Source organism: Tursiops truncatus, chromosome 18 (assembly GCF_011762595.2).
Source record: "Tursiops truncatus isolate mTurTru1 chromosome 18, mTurTru1.mat.Y, whole genome shotgun sequence".
Taxonomy (NCBI): Eukaryota; Metazoa; Chordata; class Mammalia; order Artiodactyla; family Delphinidae; genus Tursiops; species Tursiops truncatus.
The window spans coordinates 1,379,738-1,404,074 of record NC_047051.1 but is presented as its reverse complement, the minus strand read 5'-3'; the positions used below and the strand labels follow the sequence as shown (position 1 = coordinate 1,404,074).

General features: G+C 42.7%; 3 protein-coding genes across 7 annotated transcripts in view; 2 read left to right on the top strand and 1 right to left on the bottom strand.

Moving 5' to 3' along the window:
* Positions 1 to 24,337, top strand: part of SKA3 (spindle and kinetochore associated complex subunit 3) — a 48,991-nt gene that overhangs the window by 18,000 nt on the left and 6,654 nt on the right. For 3 of the 4 annotated variants that reach the window (XM_073794948.1, XM_073794949.1, XM_073794947.1), the window contains exons 7-9: positions 1,269 to 1,472; positions 2,844 to 15,538; positions 16,108 to 16,334. In XM_073794948.1, the coding sequence (XP_073651049.1) occupies positions 1,269 to 1,472; positions 2,844 to 2,972 (333 nt within the window). In that variant the 3' untranslated portion in view covers positions 2,973 to 15,538; positions 16,108 to 16,334. The remainder of the gene's footprint in view (positions 1 to 1,268; positions 1,473 to 2,843; positions 15,539 to 16,107; positions 16,335 to 24,337) is intronic. The other variant, XM_019936895.3, reaches the window with a different exon arrangement.
* SAP18 (Sin3A associated protein 18) lies at positions 10,491 to 15,336 on the bottom strand. Its single transcript, XM_019936902.3, has 4 exons — positions 15,181 to 15,336; positions 14,941 to 15,050; positions 10,979 to 11,101; positions 10,491 to 10,719 (listed from the first exon to the last, which is right to left on the bottom strand). Exons 1-4 carry the CDS (start codon positions 15,307 to 15,309, stop codon positions 10,563 to 10,565), a joined length of 519 nt encoding a protein of 172 aa, XP_019792461.1. The 5' UTR covers positions 15,310 to 15,336; the 3' UTR covers positions 10,491 to 10,562.
* The window catches only part of LATS2 (large tumor suppressor kinase 2), an 80,517-nt gene continuing 72,375 nt past the window's right edge, over positions 16,196 to 24,337 (top strand). Inside the window, exon 1 of one of the 2 annotated variants that reach the window (XM_033843352.2) lies at positions 16,196 to 16,334. The gene's annotated coding sequence lies outside the window, so the exon portion shown is untranslated. The remainder of the gene's footprint in view (positions 16,335 to 24,337) is intronic. The other variant, XM_033843353.2, reaches the window with a different exon arrangement.

Sequence of the window (24,337 nt, the reverse complement as noted above, 5' to 3'; positions counted from 1 at the left end):
CGGACTCTCAACCACTGCGCCGCCAGGGAAGCCCAAGAATAGCATTATTTATAAGAACAGAATATGGGAACAAACTAAATGTCAAATGATAAATGGGAAGCAAAGTATATTATGGTAAATCCATAAGAGCCAGTGTCATGTGACTAGGATGTTTTGAAAAACAGATAAGAACATATAGAAAGAATGTCTTCAAGAAATATTTAATGATATGGAAAATGATATATATGTGTATGTATATAAATACACACATACACATATATATATTTTTTTTGTTTGTTTTTGTTTTTGTCTTTGCGGTACGCGGGCCTCTCACTGGTGTGGCCTCTCCCGTTGCGGAGCACAGGCTCGGGACGCGCAGGCTCAGCGGCCATGGCTCATGGGCCCAGCCACTTCGTGGCGTGTGGGATCTTCCCGGACCAGGGCATGAACCCGTGTCCCCTGCATCAGCAGGTGGACTCTCTCAACCACTGCGCCACCAGAGAAGCCCTATATACACATATATTTTATTTTAAGGAATAAGAATGGATAGAAACACACCAGAAAGTGGTTATCTATGGGTGATTTTTATGCCTTTGTTTTCCAAATTTTTCCCATTGAACAAATTTACTATGTAATCAGAACCTCATCCCTGTTGAAAGTTGGTATGAACACTTAAGACAAGCAATATGGTAGATTGGGCCGTCCAGTGGATCTTTCAGCAGTGATGGAAATGTTCTGTGATCTGTGCTATCCAGTGTGGTAGCTAGCTGCTGAGCATGTAAAATGTGGCTAGTGCATCCGAGAAGCTAATTTTCAGTTTTTTAAATGTTATTAATGTATAATTAAATTTTAGTAGCACCATGCGACTTGTGGTAATCCACTGCCTATGTTCCTGGCCTCATTGCTGACTCTGCCGTAGGGAGACGGGCCAGGTTGGCGTGAATGGGCTTTCTCCCTGGCAGCAGTGAGGGCGTAGCTCATCCTCCTACGACTCTTACCTGGCCCAGGATAGTGTTGCCTGAGTCTGGGTGGTGAATCCGTCTAAATCTGGGGTTCAGCCAACAGGCCTATTTAGATTTCACATGAAGCTCTTGCTCAGCCTTCAGTAATGACGATGGTACTTTTTCCTCCATATGCCATTTCTCTGTGTCCTTGATTTTATTTAGTTCTTGGTCAGGGAAGAGGGGGTAATTTGGGGGCCTACTTAGAGATCACAACAGAACTAACAATTTTTATTTACTATATTACTTTATACCACCATAATTTAATTATTTCTTTTTATTCTATAGGTATCCACAAATTATCCATTATCAAAAACAAATAGTTCATCAAATGACTTGGAAATGAAAGACAGTACATCGTTAGTTTTAAATTCAGACGAGTGCTTTGAGAATTTTGCGGATCCCTCTTCTCCTACGATTTCTTCCTATGAGAATCTGCTCAGAACACCTACACCTCCAGAAGTAACTACAATTCCAGAAGATATTCGCCAGGTTATTTTTCTAGGCTATTGTTTGTTTTCTGCAAAAATACCTTAAACCATATTTAACTGTGTTATTTATCATCGGGCTAATGTGCTCGTTTGGATCTAAATCTAAATTCTGGGCTGTTAAGCCTGTCTAAGACCACCTGGCTAAGGCTCTTCAGAGCTGAGCACAAGCTAGTGATGTCATCATGCCTTTGTTCCCTCATGAGGCATTTTCTCTTTAACTTCTTGTTCTGAAATGTATTCTCATAATATTTTCTAATCATTGTTCAAATGTGATCACCATGGTGACCATTGTTTCCACTGGCGTTTCTAGCAAAGTCAGAAATGTCATTTACCCTCCAGTTCTCCAGAGTTGGAGTATCATGCATAACTTGTATCACTGTTTCTTGAACTTGAGATGTCTTGGGCCTCAGTTTGAGAAACATTTGTTTAAACGTATTAGAATATCTGATTCTTTTTTTTTTTGGCCACCGCAAGGTTGGTGGGATCGTAGTTCCTTGGCAAGGGATTGAACCAAGGCCCCCAGCACTGAAAGCGCCGAGTCCTAGCCACTGGAACGCCAGGGAATTCCCACAGAATGTTTGATTCTTTAGTACAACATAATTTACCAGTAGTCTGTTACTGGTTTATAGCAACTACCGACTCTACTAAATAACCACCCGCCTGATTCTTTGAGCATCCCCTCTTGATAAAAGTTACGGTGTTGGGGAGTTATTGCTTAAGCAAATGGAATTCTTAATAACCATTCTAGAGACCTTCCTAGCTTATGGAGAAGGATAAAGCTACTTGGGAAGGGACTCATCCTAAGACAGCAGTAAAGTATTTGTTATCCTTCCTTCTCTATCTTTTGTGCTTTCCCGGCACTATAATAAACTGCGGAAGGAGCAGCTTCTGTCTACAGGCATTATATACAGTTTCCAGTTGGCCATGGTGATCCTTCTCTCTTCACTTCTGTGTTAAAGGAGGGAAAACTTGCATTTAATGTATTACTTCTTTGTGACAAAATCATAGTTGACATTTCAGGTTCCTGTTTTTATAATCTTTATAGCTAATGATCCTTCCTTGAGCGTTTGTCTCGCCTCTTTCCTATGCAGGTCCCCTGCCGCCTTTGTGCAGGCCTGGCCTGCTCACAGGGGTGCACTGCTGCTTGCTTCCGCTAACCCAGCAGTGCATTTAGCTTTGGAAATCCCCGCTACACCCAAGTTAAACTTCTAATAGCTCCACCTCTGTGCTGCTGAATGTCTGTGCTGCTAAATACTCTGTTTTAAATAACCCAGATCTTCAAATTTTCCTTGGTTTTTCTTGAATGTTTTATAACAGCTTCCAAATTTATGTTGTTCATATGACTTGGTGAAAGGAGTTTGCTTTCTTTTAGATTTTATCAAAATACAACTCAAACCTAGCTACTCTGGTAGCAGTTAGAGAAGTGCCGCCCAGCAGAGTGTTCCTTCCTCGGTGTGAAGGGCAGGACGTCCGAGACGCTGGCAACAGAGAAAACTGGTGAAAGTGCGTATGTTCCCATCCTAGAGGGACTAGATTTGTTACCTGAGGAGAACGCTGGAATGGTAATAAACACTTGTAATTGACATCTGCCAGCTAGGTAACAGCCCATCTCTCTTTTTTTTTTTTTTTTTTCGCGGTATGTGGACCTCTCACTGTCGTGGCCTCTCCCGTTGCCGAGCGCAGGCTCCGGATGCGCAGGCTCAGCAGCCATGGCTCACGGGCCCAACCGCTCTGTGGCATGTGGGATCTTCCCGGACTGGGGCACGAACCCGTGTCCCCTGCATGGGCAGGCGGACTCTCAACCACTGCGCCACCAGGGAAGCCCCCCATCTCTCTTTTGGTCCAGAATTCGTGATCCCTGCATCTCAGGCTCCCACACTACCATGTTTTACAATGTCACTGGGAATCTACTCTCAACCATATTATAAGTGTAAAAATAGATGGCTTCGGTGTCATTTGTTTCATTGAAGGCTATTGGTTATACCTAATTGATATTTTCTGTTTGTATCTTTCTACAGAAATTGTAGTGGATCCATCCTTCCATTATAGAAACTGAAAGATGAAAGCAAACCTGCTCTTACTTTGTTTTTCACATTCCCCGACATCTTTCCCCTTTTGAAAATCCAACTCATATTAAAGATGAGCACGGACACTGATGTCATTAAATGCTTTTTATTAAGTTTGATTTAGTCTAACCTCAGTCTTGTTGACGTGTAGTTCAGTTACTCAGTTTGGAAAGATCATTACTATTTCACTGATTTCAAATTTACCCTGCCTAATGGAAGAGTATGGTTTAAGTAATATTAGGAAGCAGGATAAATAATTTTTGAAATTTAAACGTTACAGTTTGCTACTCAGATAAGGCCACTTTCAGTCTTCTTGGGCTAGACAGTTGTTGCTAGACCTGGGCTTCTTCCTTGGGTCTAGCTCTGCCCTTCTGTCTCGTCTCATGACTATCCCAAGTCTTTTACACCTTTTATTTCAACAGTGCTCTTTTAAGGCACTGTTGTTTACAAATGACAGCTTAAATTAATTTAGGAAGAGGAATTTACGGGCCTAGGTAACTATACTGAAGTAGGTGTCTCGGACTTTTGGAAATTAGACGCTTGCCTGCAGTCAGGACGGATGTTTTATTTTTACTTGTCAGTTTCATCCTTTCAAATCACCTCTTACCAGCATGGCTGCAACCTCTCCAGGTCCCCCTCCAGCTCAGCAGCCCAACAGAGCCTGAGCCTCACACTCTGTGGAGGGTCCCAGGACTCCTCCTGGCCAGGTGCTCATCTCTGGACTGTCCGCTGTGCCTCTAGAGCTGTCTGAGAGCTCCAGGCTGCCCTGTCCATGAAGCCCAAGATCCTTCCGGCCTAAGTAAAGTTGATGCAGCAAAGATTATCCTCTTTTATGGTTGGGCCTTGAAAGTCAAATGTGAAGACCTGTCACATTGTGAATCTTCGTTTTGTCAGAAAATTGCCACTAAAACAAAACAATTTATTCTTTGTTCTAGGAACTACTGTGTAATAATTTTTGCTAAATATTGATACAATGTAAAATTCAAGATATTTAGTTTTATTTTTCCAGGTAAGCTCTGGTCAGCCTTGTATATACGATGGTGACTCCCAAATTATATCAGCCTTTTATACACTATTTACCATGGCTCTGTGTACCTAAGTCCACAGAGTGGACAGATTGCTTGAGGGAGGGAGTATATTCAAAGTGCATGCAGGGCTGAGTCCTGGAGTTCCATTTTAGAAGACGGAAAGAGGCAGAAAAATCTAGCAAAGCAGATGAAGAAGCTGGTGAAGTAGGAAGGAAATACTTCAAGCCAAGTGATCGATTCTATCAATATTGCTGAGAATCCAAGACAAGACAGAATTACCACTGGACTTGGCAAAATTGCTGTTGCTGACAGCACTGATGAATTCTGACAGAGCGCTCAGGACGGACTTCTGGGGTGGACTGGAAAGGTCGGAGGTGAGGAAGCAGAGATCACGGACTGAGACGGCTCTTTTCATGAGTTTTGCTCAAGAAGGGAGAGAAGAAATGGTGCTGCAGCCAGAGGGGGTGTGAGTGAAACCAGGTTTTTGAAGATGGGAAATAAAGAACGTTCCATTAATCATTTCCGATGGCCTGCTGGGTGTCTCCACCTGTCTTGTGATGGCCCCTCAATTCAGTTTGACCAGAATTTCTCTTTCCCTGGCCCTTACCACTCTCCTCCTGTGATCTTAGTTTCTGTTCCCTAGAACTAGGATGCTTCCGGCTTATCAAACTTCAAATGTTACCCTTCAGTGTCCTCCCACTGCTCTCAAGAGGAATCCAGGGTCCCAACATGGCCTCCAGGACCACCCCCCTGTGACTCGACCCTCAGTTGCCCCTCCCTCTTGTCTCAAAACCTGGGCTCCAGCTGGCAGCCGGCCTTTCCTCTCCTTCCCTTCGTTCCTGCCCTGGGCTTCATAGGCCCCGGGCTTCACAGGTGCTCTCTCTGCCCAAATGGCTTCTCCCACCCACTCTGCTCAGCTGACTATCCCTCACATCCTTATGCTGTAGATACTTGATGTTTTTGTCTGCCCACCACTCCTACCCCCTTAAAGGAAAACGCTCCGATTTTCCCTGAGCTCAGCCCAGTTCCAAGACCAACCAAGCAGGGTCACAGTCCCTGACCAGTTGGTATTGGGCACGTGACCCACGTCATATCCAAGAGAGCCAATTGTGGGACTTTGGGGAACTACTAGGAAGAGCAGAACGTTTTTCTGGATGTGCAGAGATGTGTACCCGGAGCCACGAAGGGAGAGGCCGAAGGTGGAGCTGCCACCGAAGTTCCAGCAGGAGACGTGGAAGGGCTTGGAGGCCAACTCTAACCCAAATTTTTCAGGTAAATGATTCATAAACTCCTTGTTTTCTCGTTTCGTGAAGCTCTTAACAGTCCTGCCTCATCTGCTTCAGGTCTCAGATTAAATGTCATTTTATCAAAGATTTTACCGATTTTCCCAGTCAGCGCCCTATTCTCATCCTTTATAGTACTTGGTAGAATCTGTAACAGAATATTTGAGTGTACATTTATTTAATGTTCATTGCCCCACTGGACCATAAGGTCAATGTGGTCAAGGACCTCATTTGCTTGCCTTGTTCATTATTACACTGGTACCTGCCAACTTAAAATATTTACTGGTTAGTGATAACATCAAACACTTACTGAGGTCTTCCTATGCTAGGCATGGTTCTAAGTACATTCATTAACCCATTTAATTCTTAAAAAGTAACTCTTGGCAAATAGGTGCTAGCATTTCGACTTTTCAGATGAGGAAATTGAGGCTTTAATGATGGACTTCTCTTTCCACGTCCCATTTTCCCAGCCCAAACCTTGCTGACCGCCTCTGGGCTGTGTTCCCTCCCCCCATCCTCCACCACGCCCCCGCTTGTCACCTGACGGCAGAAGCATCCTACGGTCCTCTTCATCCTGATCTCTGGCCAAACTCCTGGTGAGTGCTCCGGTGTTCCTGGCGTTTCAGCTCACGCCACCCTTTATCTACTGGGAGCCGAAATCCAACCCCTGTGGGCGCTGAACAAGGTCACATGCCATCCTCAGCAGCAACTTGTCTTTCTCACGACACCTTCTAATCCGCCTTTGATCATCGGCACTTACACCTTTTGTTACCAGACTGCGGCTTTCTGAGGAAGGGTCTGTGTGTCGGGTCTGTCTGCACCCCCAGGCCCACGGCATTCATCCCGTATTTTATTCCCTGAAGTGTGGAAGGAGCTAGTACTACTACAGATTCTGACGGTTTCCAGTAATGCATGCAGATTTTGGAAAGGCCTCGGGTGGTTCACCTCATTCATAGTTTCATCCTCTCCTGGACGCTTTCTGAGGAGTTGTTGGCTGCAGCTGGGCTGGCCCGCCAGCGTGGGCAGGAGCAGGAAATTCTGACAGCTGAAGGCATGAAGTGAGGGGGCTACATATGCCTTTTTTCTTCTTTGTTTTTAAAACAGCTGTTTATTGAACATGCCCTCTCTACCAGGCCCTCCTCTAAGCCCCCTTTCATCTGGCTCTTCTCAACGGTGTTCTGAGGTAGGCGTGTGATTAGATCACCTTTATAGAGTAAACTCACGACACTCCCAGGCTGATGGGTTTTGCTTATTAAAATTATTTTAGTATTTATTATTAAAACTGCTTTTTAGGTTTCAGCTTATTCCTCCTAGGGATTACAGGGTGGGGAGAGATCAATGACTGTCTTCATAGAAGAGTTGCCTAGTTCATGATTAATCCTAACAGAATAAATATGCTTCCTTCAAGCTTGTTCCATTACAGGTTCCAAGAAACTGAAGCAATTTGTAAGAACAACCTATATCTAAGCAATACAATACACACCAGAACACTCAGACCTCACCTGGCTGCTCTTGACACTCAACCTGGAAACCATGACCATATCATTTCCTTAAAAGACAGGTGTTTTGGTTTGCACCAGAACTGAAGCATGCCCACATACTCTGGATGACGGTCCCCTGGCAGAAGTCTGTAATGCAGACAGCTTCACCGCAAGAGCAGTACCAGTGCAGCCGGTGGAAGCCAGCTGGCAGTGAGCTGAGGAAAACACAACACTATTTTTGGAAACGTATGTTTCAAGTCATCTATTGTTGTCTACCTAGAGGTTCCCAGCCCACTTGTGAGCTGTTACTTAAAGCAGGCCTCCACTTCGGCTGAAGTGAAAATGGTAGCCACTGCCTGCACCTCAGTGCTGAAGGTTACATGAGGTCAGGCACCACCCGAGCTCCTCAGCACAGCTCAGCACTCAAATTATAAGCTGCTCCATTTCACAACAGCTAAGTTTGGAGTTTGTGATAGAATAGAAACAGGTAGGCTGAGTTCTGCTCTACGTAAGAGTAACAAGAGTTTGCCTAACAGTTTAACAGCTTTCTTTCCCCTTCACAGCTGCCCCTACATGCACACACACAGAGTTGATGTCTGAAACATCCCCTGAGCCAGCGCCCACGATGGTAATGAAAATTTAAGTATAAACTTAACTTCGACTCCCTACCGAGGATCCGGTAAGTAGCTGAAAATGCCAAGCTCCTGTATGCTGTGAGAAAACTGAAGATACCAACCTCCGAAGGGAAAACACTTCAAGAGCCTGTGAGGCAGTCAGGACACTGAAGGCTGAGCACGTGCCGTCACGGTGACCGTGAAACAGCTCAGCTGCTCACTCAAAGCCGTACTGTCACAGCCAGAGGTGAATAAGGACCAAGTACAAGTCTTTTCATTCTTAGCATTATATTCAATGATAAATTCACTAGGTATTCTTTAACTGTACTTTTGATGGAAGAATTCCATGTTGGGACATAGAGATGGCCAACAGACACATGGAAAGGTGCTCAACATCACTAATCATCAGGGAAATGCAAATCAAAGCCACAAAAATAACACCTGACACCTGTCAAAAAGACGAGATAAGTGTTGACAAGGGTGTGGAGAAAAGCTCTCTGCACCCCCATGTTTACTAAGGAATTATTTATAATAGCCGTGGTTTGGAAACAACCTTAAGGGTCTGTGGGTGGATGAATGGATAAAGTTGTGAGATACATACAGACACATACATACATGCAATGAAATATTACTCAGCCATAAAAAAAGAAGGAAATCTTGCCATTAGCAACAACTTGGACCTAGAGGGCATTACGCTGAGTAGAATTAGAGAAAGATATCAACTACCACATGATCTCACTTAGATGTAGAATCCAAAACACAAAACCAACCAACCAACAAGACAAAACCAAACTCATAGATAGAACAGATTGTTGGTTATCAATGGTGAGGAGGGCAGGGGTGGGCAAAAGGGTTAAGGGGGTCAACTGTATGGTGACAGATGGTAACTATAGACTTGTGGTGGTGATCAGTTTGTAGTGCATACAAATAATGAATTATTCTGTATACCTGAGACTAATATATTGTTAGGTACCAATTTTACCTAAAAAAAAAAAAAAAAAAATCCACGTTGGAACCAAGCAAATAAACCGCTTTATTTTCAACTCGCCTGGAATTACAGGCGAAGCCCCCATTGTAGGAGTTCACACCATTATGAAAAGTTGGGTTTCAAAGTCCTTTAATGCGTTCCTGCCTTCTTGATCTGCACAGTATGTATCTTCTCCACAAACAGGAAGGTAATCATGGCTCCTCTTCTCCAAAAAATTAGGTTTAAGTTAATTGTGTGACTTAAGGAGCTCAAGCCTATCTAGTGTGAATGAATAAAGAATCGAAGGGTCTGTGCAAACTTCAGTGGAGAAGAGGCCCTAGATCTGGGTTGCAGGCTTGCATCTGTCACCTGTTGACTGCACCGGGGACCCCAATCCTACAGTCATTAGATTCAAAAGGCTGCTTTTGTAGGTACAAGATCAAATTAGTGCAATTTTACTTTGCTAGTACATTTTTTCAAATTTTGGAATACACATTTTCAAAATTTTCCACTGCAGTAGACTAAAGGTAACTGGCCTTATCACATACTGCACACTGTTTATAAACTTCAAAATGAGACGGTAACAGTGCTGTGGAAGAGACGGCACCCGTTCTGACTGAACTCTATAGTTAACTTTGTTTCTTACATGTCAAACACTATTCTAAGCCCTCTGCAAACATTTAATTAGTCTTCACAATCCTGTGGGCTGTTAACCTCCATTTTACAAATTTTAAACAAAAAAAAAACAGGTTCAAGTAACTTGTCCAAGGTTGCTGTTAGTGTAACCAGGATTTAAATGTTCAGCCCAACTGCTTATAACCACTGTGCATACTGCCTCTCAAATCAGAAGCGAGTCAGCCCCAGCACTGAACAGGGTGTGTGAACATCCCCTACTTAACTTGACCTCATCCCTGACCTTCTCCCTTGATCTTAAGATTCTTCTTTCATTCCTCCCTGCATTTTCAGATCTTCAAGGTAAACCTTTCCATCCTTATCCTAAGTTCTAATCCTTGTTCCTCTATACTACTTCCTGCCCTCAGAATGCCCCATTCTCACCATTTTTAAAATATAAAAAGGCATCACTGTGGCACCCATTCTCCTTTTCTCTAACTTGTCATCACACCTTGATTCAGGCAGGCCGCTCCCTTCAAACACAGACAGCTTCTTCAACTTGCCTCAGCTCAGACTGTTCCAAAACGCCTCAGCTGCCCCTCTCACCTTCCCAAAGGTCTTCCCAACTCCATACAACCTTCTGGGCGACAAACTCCTGCTCTATTTAATACAATCTCATGGCTTTCCTGTTCTGCCCCATTTGGGCTTAAACATACCAACTCCACTACTTAGTATAAACCCCCAATACTAAATTAAACCCTGAACCCATGCCCCATTAACTTTCACACTCCAAGTGACTGCAACATAATACAGTTTTACATATAATGCTAAGAGCACTTTTCATATTTTACAGAAGAACGTGAAACATGGACTTTCTATTAATATTCATACCACAGCAAAGCCAAATCTAACTCCTAAATAGATGCATTACAATTTGTTTAGAGTTTAAAGGCTTAATGGCAATAAGGGGAGGACGAAAAAGCGAAAGTTTATTTTACATAACTGAATGGAAAATAAATTCAAGAAACAGTAAATAAAATTCAGTATGGCCTCATGCGCCCTGAAGGAGGTGGTGCCCGATTTGGAGGAGTGATTGCTATGTCCAGATAGTCTCCGATTTGGAACTTCTGCGACTGCAGCGTCATGGAGTCGTCAGTCCCCTTTCTCCCAGACATGGTGCTGCCAATCTCCTTTACTCTGCAGGGAAGGAGACCAACTGTTAAAGGGTGGCTGGTCAATGCCAGTGTGTGCTACAAAGTGACCGTGGGGCTGGACTTGCTCTCTTATCTTACAGCACAGTTAAAATGTAAGTACTGCATTAATCTAAACCAGATATTAAGATGTATAAATCTGTAGTCCCCCCCACTGAAGGGATTCATTGAAGGGATTATCCCTATCAGTCAGAACATACTGAAATCAAAGAGATTATAGGGGTTAAGAATGAAAAGTTACCTACCGATAGCCAGGCCTTTTAAGATCTGTAAAAACAATTGCAAAATTGAAGTGTGTGCCCTTCTTTCTGGCTTCTGGGTAGACTTCTTTTACTAAACTAGTCAGTTCTTTCAAGGTTGCATCCATCCTGAATTTTTTTTTTTTAGAAAAAAAGACATTACATTTGATTAATCAGCAATGATGTAACCAAGGATACTGACACACAGTGAGTTAATTACCTGTGTCTCAATTGCAACTTTACCTTAGAAACTGTCAGGGTCTTACAACTGAGTTAATTTTGAAGCACCTACTAATACTATTTGCCCCCAAATATTCCCCTTACCAGCCTCAGTGTTTGAAATTTTCATGAATTAAGGTCAGACTGGTAATATGCTAAAAGGGAGTTCAGAATTACATATGCTACCTTTTGTTGCTGTGTAACATCTCACTGGCCTAGTGATTTACCCACTTAAGGATAACTAGTCCAAATTAATCCAAATTCTTAAAATAATTGTTTTTCATTATTTCAAAGACATACTTTTCTACATTTTAGCATCTCCTTTCTAAGACTGAGTGTTCTGATGAGTTTTACAATAGATGGACTCCTAAAGCCAATGAAACCTACGGACTTTTCAAGACTAAGCATAGGCTCCTTTCACAATATATATTCTTGTCCTGCCAACTTCTATTTGAACTCAGAATTTAATATAGTCCCTTGAGCTAATATGGCACAATCTGGAAAAACCTTTTAAAATATAAGCATCTTGTATTATAAGCAACAGTCTAAGTTTCTGAATTGTTTTCTTCCCTGACAACTGGGAACATGAAACAGAGGACTTGGAACTTGAAGCAACACAGCCTGCAGAGTGCTATACAATGACCCTGGACACAAGGCACCTGTAAAGATGACAATTCCAATGGACAGCATCGAGCAGGGAATCAAACACCCAAGGCATCATCTAGCTTTAACTCTGCACCCTATTTATACCATCTCTACCACATTATCCTCAAGTAGAACCATGGCTTCAACTGCAGTGAGAACAAAAACATCCACGATGACCACATCGACTTCCGTTCTCTACTGCTGCTGAATCCTCAATATGCCCGTAACGGAACTCAACAGTGTCCCCCGCAAAACATACCCTTCCTCTCATATTACCCTCGAAACTACCGTTACCCACTTAGATGCCCAGGTCACAAACCTAAGCATTGTTCAGTTCTTCCCATCTCTATCTTGTTGTTTCTACCTCCTAAAGACAGATCAAACTGGACTTCCCTGGTGGTCCAGAGGTTAAGACTCCACGCTTCCACTGCTGTAGGTGCAGGGTCAATCCCTGGTCGGGAACCTAAGATCCCACATGCCACGTGGCACAGCCAAAAGACAGATCAAATCTATTTTTTTCTCCATCTCCACCATCACAGCTTTATTTCAACCTCTCATTATTCAAATCTCTGTATGTTGCTTCCAACTCATCTCAACTTTTTTTTTTTAACCTGACATTCTAATGATGTTTATTGTGTCAATTATTCCCTGGTATGTACAGTGTATACTTATGTACCAGAAAGGACTCTTTCTTCCTTTCCAACATTTCCCACATATTGTCATCTTGCTCATAATGAACGTGGGGAATTCGTTTCACACCTTTTGTCAATCCTAAACAGTGGGAGTCCTCCACAAGCTTCCCACCTGCTGAGGACTCTCCCCAAACCAACAGTTGCAGTGCCAAGTGTTGCTTTCTGATTAGCAGTCTAAAAGGTGAGTACACAGGCGACAAATGCAAGAGCTTTCTCGGGGTTGAAGCCTTTGCTAGGTGACTGTGAGGGTCAGTTTTATGTGTCAATTTCGAGAAGCTACAGCCCCTAGTTATTCAAACACTAAGGTAGGTGTTGTGTAAGGTGTTCTTTAGATGGGATTAAAGTCTATAATCAGTTGACTTTAAGGCAGATTATCCTAGGTAATCTGAGTAAACCCTTTTAATCAATGAGTGGGCCTCATGCAATCAGCTGAAAAGGCCTTCAGAGCAGAGCTACTGAATTCCCTGAAGAAATTCAGCAGCTTATGCTGCAGAGTTCCAGCCTGCCCTTTATCATAACCTGCACCACAGGTTATGCACCACAGACTAGGGACTTAAGTACCTAAGCAGTCCCCACAATTGTGTGAACCAATTCTTTGCTATAAATCTCTTTATATCTCCTATTGGTCTGTGTTTCTGATTGAACCGTTACAGTGATCTACATAATTCTCTTCCCATAACCTGTTTAGTGGTCACCCAAGCACAGGATGTATCACTCCTGTGTGGGTATTCCCACAGCTCCACACAGTGCCTTGGACATTAGCAAACTCAACTAGCTTCTGCTGGGCTCCTCTGGACCTCACTCCTTTTTCCTTGATTTGTCTTAAGGCCTCCTACTTTGGCCCCTCAGTCTACTTCTACAAATTAAGAATTCCCAATCTTCCCTCATTACTGCTTCTGGGAGTGGCAGCAGGGCTCTGTGCTACCCCTCACCAACCATCCTGTCTTTCTTTAGCCACCATTTTGAGGTATAACATAAGGTTGTCTTTCCTAGTTTGGTTGCAGTTTATGGACAGGACAGTTTAGGACAGGAAATTTTTGTAATTTCTTTCTTGATTGAGAGTAGAGAGTCTGTGGAACAGTCTCACCCTGCCATCTCCACCCTAAAGTCTTAATTAGCATTTATTTCATCTGCTTTCTCTCTGAGATTGTGTTTACTCTAGAGAGGGGCAGTACCCTCTTTATACCCTCTGGGTCTAAGCAAAGCACCTGGCAAATAGGAACTCTTAATTTGTTGGAGGAAATATAGACTTTTAACATCTGAACAGAGGTGTTCATCAATTTATTGATAACAGTTCTTCCCTATAAGTTAAATCAACCTTCCTGAACTTTTATCCTGGAACAATACTTAACTAGAATCATACTACATAAATTTCACTGAAAGGTGGAAACAACCCCTTAAGTGTTCATCAACAGACAAGTGGACAAAATGTAGCACATCCTTCCAATGAACTATTATTCAACCCTAAGAAAGAATGACTTTTCATTATATACTAAACCATGAACCTCGCAAACATAAGTGAAATAAGCCAGACACAACAGGACAAATCCGATATGAGAGCACTTATATTAAATACTTAGAATAGATAAATTCATATAGACATAGAGGAGTGTCTACCAGGAACTGGGGTAAGGGAGGAATTCCCATTGTTACTGCTTACTGGGTACAGAATTTCTGCTGGGGGGAATTTAAAAGTTTTGTAAATAGTGGTAATGGTTGCACAATGTGAATATATTTAATGCCAGCAAATTGTACCCTTAAACAATTAAAATGGCAAATATATATTTTACCACACTAGATGTATTTTTAAAAATTATACACCTTTTACAGCTACTAAAAAGCCACGGTAACGTCCAACCAAGGAGCTGCATGCAGCTTGCTGTATGTGATGCTCCTAGTCAGACGCGGGGTAGGAAAGGTACGCTTGAGTGGAAAACGCTCAGGGGCAGGTCTTCAGGAAACACACATCAAAAGTTTCTCCATTAAGCACCACAACAAAAACCACCCGGTTCTGTTTTTTTCCATGCTAGGACACCTAAGGCTTAGTATTATGTGCAGACGCTCTACGAGGACGACAAATACCACCGAACAGCGCCACTCCCCCGCCCCATGTTATTCTAGCACCACAAACTCGACCAAGTTTAGGGGCGGCTACCGCACTGAACGACCTACGTGTCACTTTCGTACCAAGCAGCCAAGACAGTGACAGCAACCTTGGCTCAATTCCCTACAACCCAAAAGTTTCAACCTCAGACGTAAAAGCGCCACAAGATAAGCAAATACCCATTTCTCCAACAGCTGAGACCCCGACTTCCCGCGAGTTGCGCCCAGAGGCCCCGAGCGCTGGAGGAACTGAAAACGCGCCAGGCGGGCCCCCAGCGACCCCCGCCCCGACGCCAGGCCCTGACTCACCAGGTGTAGATCTGCAGCTCACTAGACGGCACGTTTCCGCGGGAGAACTCGTCCATGCGGTGGTGGCGGCCGTTGTTGGTGGTGAAGACGCGCAGCAACAGCGGGCAGGTCTGGGGGCGGGAGAGGCGAGAGTCAGGAGGCGGCGAGCGCGGCCCCTTCCTTCCCCTCCACCCGCGCACGGCCGCCCCCTCCCGGCCGCCCCTCCGCCCCGGGGCCCCCTCTACCTCTCTAGACCCGCACCTTCTCCCTATCGATGGGCTTCTCGGGCTCCTTCTTAATCTCCTCCTGAGTAACGCGCGACTCCACCGCCATCTTCCTCCTGCGGCCCGCTAGACGCTCGCCCTGACCTCCGACCCCAACAGCGAGCATGAGAATCAAGGCTCTCGCGAGGAGACGCTCGAGAATTTATAGACGACCGGCGTGGAGGGCGGGGCGTCTCTCGGCGCAGGCGTACTAGGCGGTGCGGTGCGGGGGGGGGGCCCGGCGGGCGCGCCTGCGCGCTGCGTCCTGGGAAAGGGCGGGCGCCGGCGTAGCGGGCTAGACGCTGAGGGACGGGCGCGCGCGGAGGGGCTGCTTGAGGGAGGCGGACGCCGGGAAGGTAAGGGTGAGCGCGCTGTGGGAATAACCGTGAGCCGCCTTCGCGGCCAAGGGATGGGATGCGTGGTACTACAGGCGCTAACGGGAGAAGGCTGGCAAATCTGACTAAAGTGAAAAATAAAAAAGAAAAAGGCTTCTCAGAGAAACAAGCCGCAGGCCCGGAGGAGACGCCCGAGAGGCGTGTGGTGTCTGGAAAGCTAGTGTCCGGGAGGCCCAAGGACTCCTGGAGAAAAGCACAGACATCCCGATGGGAAGTGGGCAGAAGAGTTGGGCAAGTGCTTTAAAACGGAGGAATCCAGGTGTCCGGTCAACACAGAAGGCGTTCGGGCGCAGTGCTAACCCGGGGACGCGTTAAAACCACAGGGACTGGCTTAGGCTGGTTGGATTTTAGACACACTGCACCCGCTGGCTTGGCGGAAATGAGACGCTCTGACCTGCGCCGTGGGTGGACCGCGGGGATCCTCTGACGCTGGCGGCGGCGTAGGCCGTGCGCCCATTCTGGGCGGTTGAGGGTCGTGAAGGTGCGTGTACTTGCGATCTAACAATTCCGCTCTGTGGTATTTACTCTAGAGAAAACCTGGCTCAAGGACACCCGGAGACGCTACAGGAATATTCCTGGCGGCGTCGTTAATAAGGACGAAGTCTGGAACCCCCCCGCCAAGTGTCTAAGGCGACGATACTTCAGTGAATTGTGGTAGACTGTGCAGCAGCACAACTACCCAGCAGCAGTGGGTGGCATACGGCAACCAGGACGAACGGACTGTTGCGGTGGCCAAGACGTTCGTTCGTTTTTCCCGGTAAGCTGTCTCTAGCAGTACCTAGTTGTCTTTCACTTCATTGGAAAGTTTTGTTAGATTGTATGTGACAGCTATCATATCAGCGTGCATTTAAAAAAAGACTTATAAAACTTGGTGAATTTTTGTGTAGCCATCTTAGTGTTGAAGATGGAAGGAAAAAAAGCAATATTTTCGGCATGTCATGCTTTATTAGTTCAAGAAATGTAAAAATGCAGCTGAAATGCACAAAAAGATTTGTGCAGCGTGTGGAGACGGTGCTGTGACGGATCGAACGTGTCAAAAATGGTTTGTAAAATTCCTCGCTCGGGTTAGACCAGTTGAAGTTGATAGCAATCAAATCGAGACATTAATGGAGGACAATCAACGTTATACCACGTGGGAGATAGACAGCATACTCAAAATATCCAGATCAAGCGCTGAAAATCCTTTGCACCAGCTGGGTTTTGCGAATCGCTTTGATGTTTGGGTTCCACATAAGTTAAACGAAAGACACATTATTGACCATATTTCCGCGTGCGATTCTCTACTTAAAGATAACGAAAACGTTCCGTTTTTAAAACAAATTGTGACGGGCGATGAAAAGCACATAATGTACAATAATGTGGAACGGAAGAGATTGTGGGGCAAGCGAAATGAACCACCTCCAACCACACCAACATCACTGGAGTTCATCCAAAGAAGGTGATGTTGTGTATATGGTGGGATTGGAAGGGAGTCCTCTATTATGAGCTCCTTACAGAAAAACCAAACAATTTCAACAACTACTGCTCCGAATTAGACCAACTGAAAGGAGCACTCGAAGAAAAGCGCCTGGAATTAGTCAACAGAAAATGCATACTCTTCCATCAGCATAATGCAAGGCTGCATGTATCTTTGATGACCAGGCAAAAACTGTTACAGCTTAGCTGGGAAGTTCTGATTCATCCGCTGTTTTCACCAGACATTGCTTGCACCTTCGGATTTGCATTTATTTTGGTCTTTACAAAATTCTCTTAATGGAGAAAATTTCAATTCCCTGGAAGACTGTGAAAGGCAGCCGGAAAAGTTCTTTGCTCAAAAAGATAAAAAGTTTTGGGAAGATGGAATTATGAAGTTGCCTGAAAAATGGCAGAAGGTAGTGGAACAAAAGGGTGAATAGGTTGTTCAATAAAGTTCTTGGTGAAAATGAAAAATGTGTCTTTTATTTTTGCTTAAAAACGAAGGAACTTTTTGGCCAACCAGTAGCTACACGAAACAGCATGAAATTCGCAAACATAGTTCTGGGTATAGGAAGCCAAAGACAAAGGAATATTTACTGGGGGAATCCATTTTAACATCCAGAAGTAGGCAGTACTAAACTATGTTGTTCAGGGTGCATTTCCAGGTGTTGTAATTATAAAGAGAAAAGCAATGAAGTAATTACTACAAAAGTCAGAATGGTAGTTACCTCCGAGCAAAGGAGGGGACTGTGATCATGGAGGGTCAGAGGAGGCGCTTCTGGAGTGTTGAGAACATTCTATTTTTTGACCTAGGTGGTGGTTACTCAGTTGTTTGATTTAAAAGTATTCTTTATAAACAGTGCTTTCGTGTTGTGCATACTCTTCTCCATGAATGTTATTTCTTGCTATTTTTTAAAAATAGCACCTTAAAGAAAAAACGAATGCCTATGAATCAGTAAGGAAAAGACAATCCAATAGAAAAGTGGGAAAAGACATGATAGGCATTTCATAGGAGAGAAAACACAGATTACATGGAAACATGGAAAAGATGCCCAACCTCATGAATAATCATAATGCACATTTAAACCACAATGAGATAACATTTCACTCTACTAGATTGGCGGGAATGTAAAAGTCTGATGACCAAGTGCTGGCAAGGATTTGGAGGAAAGGGAATTATTATGGGCTAGTCTCATCCACTTTGGAAAAACCAGCATTACCTAGAAAGACTAGATATGTGCACCCCTTAAGACTCATCTATTGCACTCCTATTAGTATACTCTAGGGGAACTGTTACACATGAGCACCAGGCACCATGTTGAATAATGTTCTAACATCTTTATTCATAATAACTAGAAACAATCTGAATGTCTATGAAGACTATTTATAAAGTGGAGTACCATAAAGACTTGAAAGTGAACGAATGAATCAACATGCTTTTTGAAAAGGTAGTATAAAAAAAGCAAGTCACAGAAAACACAATAAGATTCAATTTATGAAAAGTTCAAAAATAGGAATGCACCCCCCCAAAAAAAATACTATATAGGGAAGCAAACACAAGTGTTAAAGCTATAACGAGAAGCAAGGGGATGAAAACACTGAATTCAGGACAGTGTTACCTCTGAGAGTAAGCTTCATGCAATTTTGAAGGGCATCCAGGGAGTTTTTAAGGCACTAGTAATGTACTCTTTCTCACTAAAAGCGGCGTGGTTTTTCATTCTTTACATTGTAGCTATACATTTTAGATTGTCTTTTATGCATGTGATTTACATCACTGTAAAAACAAAATTTTTTTTAAGTTGGTTAGGGATGGGACCTTGCATGCATTCAACTTTTTAAAGCATGATACTTAAATTTCCTCCCCAGTTCTGATTCCAATATTAAATCTTTTTCAAAACCACCGTAGTATAAAAATACAGACACATGAGGGCACTCTAGTCAATCAGTTAAAGGGAAAACATTGAAACTGTGAAAATGAAGAACCTCACAACCTTTTATTGGTGCTATTGGGGAGGTTTAGTTTCTTAGATATAAGCTCTCATTTTGAACCTTTCCAAATAATAAGCTCTCATCAAAACAGAATTTCCCAATACCTTGAGTCAGTGGAACTATAGTTTTATCATAGAACAGTTAAGGTAGGTTTTCAGGCATCCCTTAATCCACCTCACTTGGCCTTCTAGGTCCAGCTCTGAACACACGTTTTAATATTTAAGTATATGCATCCATTCTCTTTTTCTTTAGAATTTACTCAAATGAGTATTACACGTCCAGGTATATACTGAAAAGAATTGAAAGCAGGGACTGAAACAGCTATTTGAACACCAATGTTCATAGCAGCATTGTTCACAATAGTCAAAAAGTGGAAATAACTAAGTGTCAACAGATGAATGGTTATGAATACTGTGGAATATTATGCAGCCTCAAAAAGGAATGAAGTGGACTTCCCTGGTGGCACAGTGGTTAACAATCCGCCTGCCAATGCAGGGGACACGGGTTCGATCCCTGGTCCGGGAAGATCCCACATGCCTCAGAGTAACTAAGTCCATGTGCCACAACTACTGAGCCCACATGCCACAACTACTGAAACCCGTGTGCCTAGAGCCTGTGCTTTGCAACAAGAGAAGCCACTGCAAGTGAGAATCCCGCGCACCAAAATGAAGAGTAGCCCTCGTTCTCCGCAACTAGAGAAAGCCTGCGTGCAGCAACGAAGACCCAACACAGCAAAAAATAAATAAATTTTTTTAAAAAAGGAAGTAAATACTGGTACTTGCCACCATAGTGATGAACCTTGAAAACATTATGCCAAGTGAAATAATCCAGACACAGAGGAGCAAATATTGTATGATTCCACTTATATGAGGCACCTATAATTGACAACTTCATAGATACAAAAAGTAGAATAGAGGTCACCTGGGCCTGGCAGGAGATGGGACTGAGGAGTTATTATTTAGTGGGTACAGAGTTTCTGTTTGGGACAATGAAAATTTCTGGAAAAGGACAATGGTGATGGTTGCCCAACATAATGAATATACTTACTGTTACTGAATTGTACACCTAAAAATAGTTAAAATCATACATTTTATGTTATATATATTTTACCACAAAACTTTTTTAAAGAGTGAACATTTGAGGTATGTGAAAATAGGTCATCAAGCTTTCTTCACTTTTCCTTTTCTCCCTCTTTCTTTTACATATTCCGGCATTTCAAATTGAGAGAAAGGTAAATTATCCTAATTAAAATCAGAAATATGTAATGTGAAGTTTTACAGAATACTCCTTAGTCAGTGACTATAGCTCCATGGCTATTTCTGATGCTGAGGTTAAGGACAGCTTCTGGTGGCAGGAAAATAGGCATTCATGAATATGTACAGAACATGTTTCTGGAAAAGATTTAATAGAATATATTTTTATAGAATTTTCTGACTCTTGATAAAAGTTGTGGATTGTAAATTTGAACCTCTCTGGGGGCGTTATTAAACTTTTCAGATTTTTCCTTCATGTACATCTGTGGGAGACCAGGTGTATGGCATTTATAAGCACAATATTTATTTATGGGTTTCTATTTCAGAAAAAGGTGTATGTAAATACTCTCAGTAAAGCATCTGCTTGTTACCAAGAGTAGAAAAAAATATATGCATTTCCATAACCATTCCTAGAAGAATTAAGCCTAGAGGCAGTATAATTATTACTTAGAAGATAGGTTGTTTTGTATTCCCCTAAAAAGTGTATTTTTTACAAATGAACATACGTGCCTGCTTGGCATTAGCACTACAAGCAGTGCTGCCATGAACCAGTCCTGATGTCCCTAAGTGGTCTTGCTGTGTCATCTCTAGTCATTCTTCGCATTACAGCTCGGGGTGGTTGGTAGCGTTTTTTTAAAGGCTACTCCCACTACAACACACTCTGAGGTATGGGATTTGGGAGTCCATTTTTTAAGCCCTTCCCTGGTTCTCAGAACCATCTCATTTACAGAATATGGAATATTCTGTAAATCCTACACAGCAGGAATGGCCAGATGCTGGGAGGAAGTCCAGAGATGGTTCTCAGAACCATCTCATTTACAGTACATTTTAAGCCAATGGAACAGAATGACGGGTCACATTTGCTTTTCAGAGAGTTGAAATATCTCTCACTTTTTAAAGTGACCCCCTGTTTTAAGCATTTAAATGATTATATTGAAAATTATTTTTTATATAAATTTTATTTTATTTATTTCTGGCTGTGTTGGGTCTTCATTGCTGCACGCGGGTTTTCTCTAGTTGCGGCGAGCAGGGGCTACTCTTCATTGCGGTACATGGACCCGTCATTGCGGTGGCTTCTCTTGTTGAGGAGCATGGACTCTAGGTGCACGGGCTTCAGTAGTTGTGGCAGGCAGGCTCAGTAGTTGTGGCTCGCAGGCTCTAGAGCACAGGCTCAGTGGTTGTGGCGCATGGGCTTAGTTGCTCCGTGGCATGTGGGATCTTCCAGGACCAGAGCTCGAACCCTTGTTCCTGGCATTAGCAGGCGGATTATTAACAACTGCGCCACCAGGGAAGCCCCCTGAAAGTGATTTTTAAACAGATATGCTATTCCTCAAGAGTCTGCAGAGTGTCAACAGTGTATTTACCAGAAGCAAGTTGTGGAAGGCAACCAAAAAGCTTAATTAATGCTTAAAAAGCTTAGGCTCTGAAGTTAGATAGATCTTAAGTTTAAACTTCAGCTCAGTCAGTTGCTAGTTGGTTAATCTTGAATCACTTAACTGCTCCAACTCAGATTCCTGATCCATATTAGGATAACAGAATACCAAATAACCTGTTATGAGGAATAAATGCATCTAAAACAGTTGGCATAGTGTCTGCTATATATACTAAGCACTCAACAAATGTGAGCCATTGTAATCACCATCATCATCTTGTAGATTCTGTTTCGTTTTGCAATGAGGCAAGGGGGACAAAATAAGAGGCTGATTTCCTTCAACTCCCTCTATTGCCCAAGGGTAAATGATTTCATGAAAACTTCATGAAAAAAATAGCATTGCTGTCATAATTACTTAATTATACATTTCTGCCAATTCACTACCCTGCACATTCAAATAAAGATGTACTAATCTTGGGATTAAGATGGTCCAGTGGTTAAGACTTCACGCTTCCACTGCACAGGGCGTGTGATCAATCCCTGGTTGGGATCTTCATGTCTGGGAAGCGGCACAGCCAAGAAAAACAAAATAAAATTTTAAAAATATTTTCATTTTTTATTTTCATGTGGGAAATGGTGGGTTTTTTTAATATTTATTTATTCTTTTATTTATTTGGCTATGCTGGGTCTTAGTTGAGGCATGCAGGATCTTTTAATTGTGGTATGCAGGATCTAGTTCCCTGACCAGGGATCAAACCTGGGCCTCCTGCATTGGGAGCATGGAGTCTTAACCACTGGGCCACCAGGGAAGTCCCCAAAAAGTATTAAAAAAAAAAAAAAAAGTTACACATGAAGAAAGATCTCCAGTAATTTATTTGTTAGTTCTTTGGGATTAGGAAATGTATGTGAATAGATTCCTTTGTGGTATTGATGTCCACCATGGCCTGAATATTAAGATTCTGCTTTATATATATGAGACAGTAAAATATGTGTTGAATGCTTGAAGACATTTTAAAGTGCTTAGATAAGTATCCCAGTATCATAGTCTCACCTTTTAGATTTATATGGCAGTAATAATAATAGTATCTAATCATCACTGTATCAGTTATCTTTTTATTGCTGTGTAACAACCACCTGAAAACCTAGAAGCTAAAGTAACAACCATTTTATTTGGGCTGGTCTCAGCTAGGCAGCTCCGGTCTCGCCTGGTTTCCCTCATGTAATTGTGGTTATCTGAGAGCTCAGCTTGGAGGAAGGGGGTTAGGTGGTCTAAGGTACTTCACCTCCCTATCTAGCTGATGGCTATGGCTGTTGTCTGGGCCATGTGTCTTTCACTTCGTGGTCTCAGGGTTCCAGTAGAGTCAGACCAGAAGCTGCAAGGCATAGTAAGCACTTGGCTCATTAGCTACACAACTTCATTTTTGCCACATTCGGTTGGCCAAAGCAAGTCGCAAAGCCATGCCAAGAATCAAGGAAGTGGAGAAGTAGACTTTACTTCCTGGTCAGTTATAGCTAAGACACACTACAAAAGGGCATGCACGTAGGATGGAGGAATTTATGGCCATTTTTAACAATCTACATGCTAGGCACTTTACACGTTTGCATGCATTATCTCATTTATTTTTCACAACCATCCTATGAGATGTGTATATTATTGAACCTATTTTACAGATGAGAAAACTGAAACACAGGGATGTTATGTAAGTTAACATTTCTATTTGGAAAATGTTTATTAAGGGTTCTTAATGGGGCTTACCTGGTGGTGCAGTGTTTAAGAATCCACCTGCCAATGTAGGGGACATCATTTCGAGCCCTGGTCCAGGAAGATCCCACATGCCACGGAGCAACTAAGCCCGTGCGCCACAACTGCTAAAGCCCGTGTGCCACAACTGCTGAAGCCTGTGTGCCACAACTACTGAAGCCTGCACGCCTAGAGCCCGTGCTCCGCAACCAGAGAAGCCACCACAATGAGAAGCCCGCGCACCGAAACGAAGAGTAGCTCCCGCTCACTGCAACTAGAGAAAGCCTGCGCACAGCAACCAAGACCCAGCGCAGCCAATAATTAATAAATAAATAAATTTATTTTTTAAAAAAAGTTCTTAATGACTAAAACTATGCTGGTAATAGAATGTTACATTCAAAGGAAGCATAAAATATTATAAATAAAGTAATTCAATTATGTTTTTAAAATATATGCACACAAACATTCTGGGAGGAAATATTCAAAAATATTAACAAATTCTTCTGAGTTGGAAAGTAATGGATAATTGTGATTCCATCTTTTTTTGTTTTCCACATTGTTTATGAGTATATATTTACTTTTAGAAATTAAAAGTAATGTTTAAAAAGTAAATCTCTATAAAAACTCACAAGAAGAAATAGATGATCTGAATAGACCTTTGTCTATTATAATGAATCGATAACTAATAACCTTCTAAAACAGAAAGCACCAGGGCCACATGGGTTCACTGGTGAATTCAACCAAACGCTTAAGGAAGAAAGTATACAAATTCTTTACAATCTCTTCCAGAAAATAGAAGAAGAGAGAACACTTCTTAACTCATTCTGTAAGGCCAGCATTACCCTAATACCCAAACCAGACAAAGACATTACAAGAAAGAAAAACAACAGACTAATATTTATCATAAGCATAGATGCAAAAATCCTTAACAAATAATAGCAAATCAAATC

What these genes read in the sequence shown, in the direction of transcription:
- SAP18 (XM_019936902.3), bottom strand. Translation starts at nt 15,309, where the DNA reads ATGCTCGCTGTTGGGGTCGGAGGTCAGGGCGAGCGTCTAGCGGGCCGC. An exon ending in AGCCCATCGATAGGGAGAAG is followed by an intron (nt 15,051 to 15,180) that starts GTGCGGGTCTAG and finishes TCCCGCCCCCAG; the next exon opens with ACCTGCCCGCTGTTGCTGCG. An exon ending in CTTAAAAGGCCTGGCTATCG is followed by an intron (nt 10,720 to 10,978) that starts GTAGGTAACTTT and finishes CCTTCCCTGCAG; the next exon opens with AGTAAAGGAGATTGGCAGCA.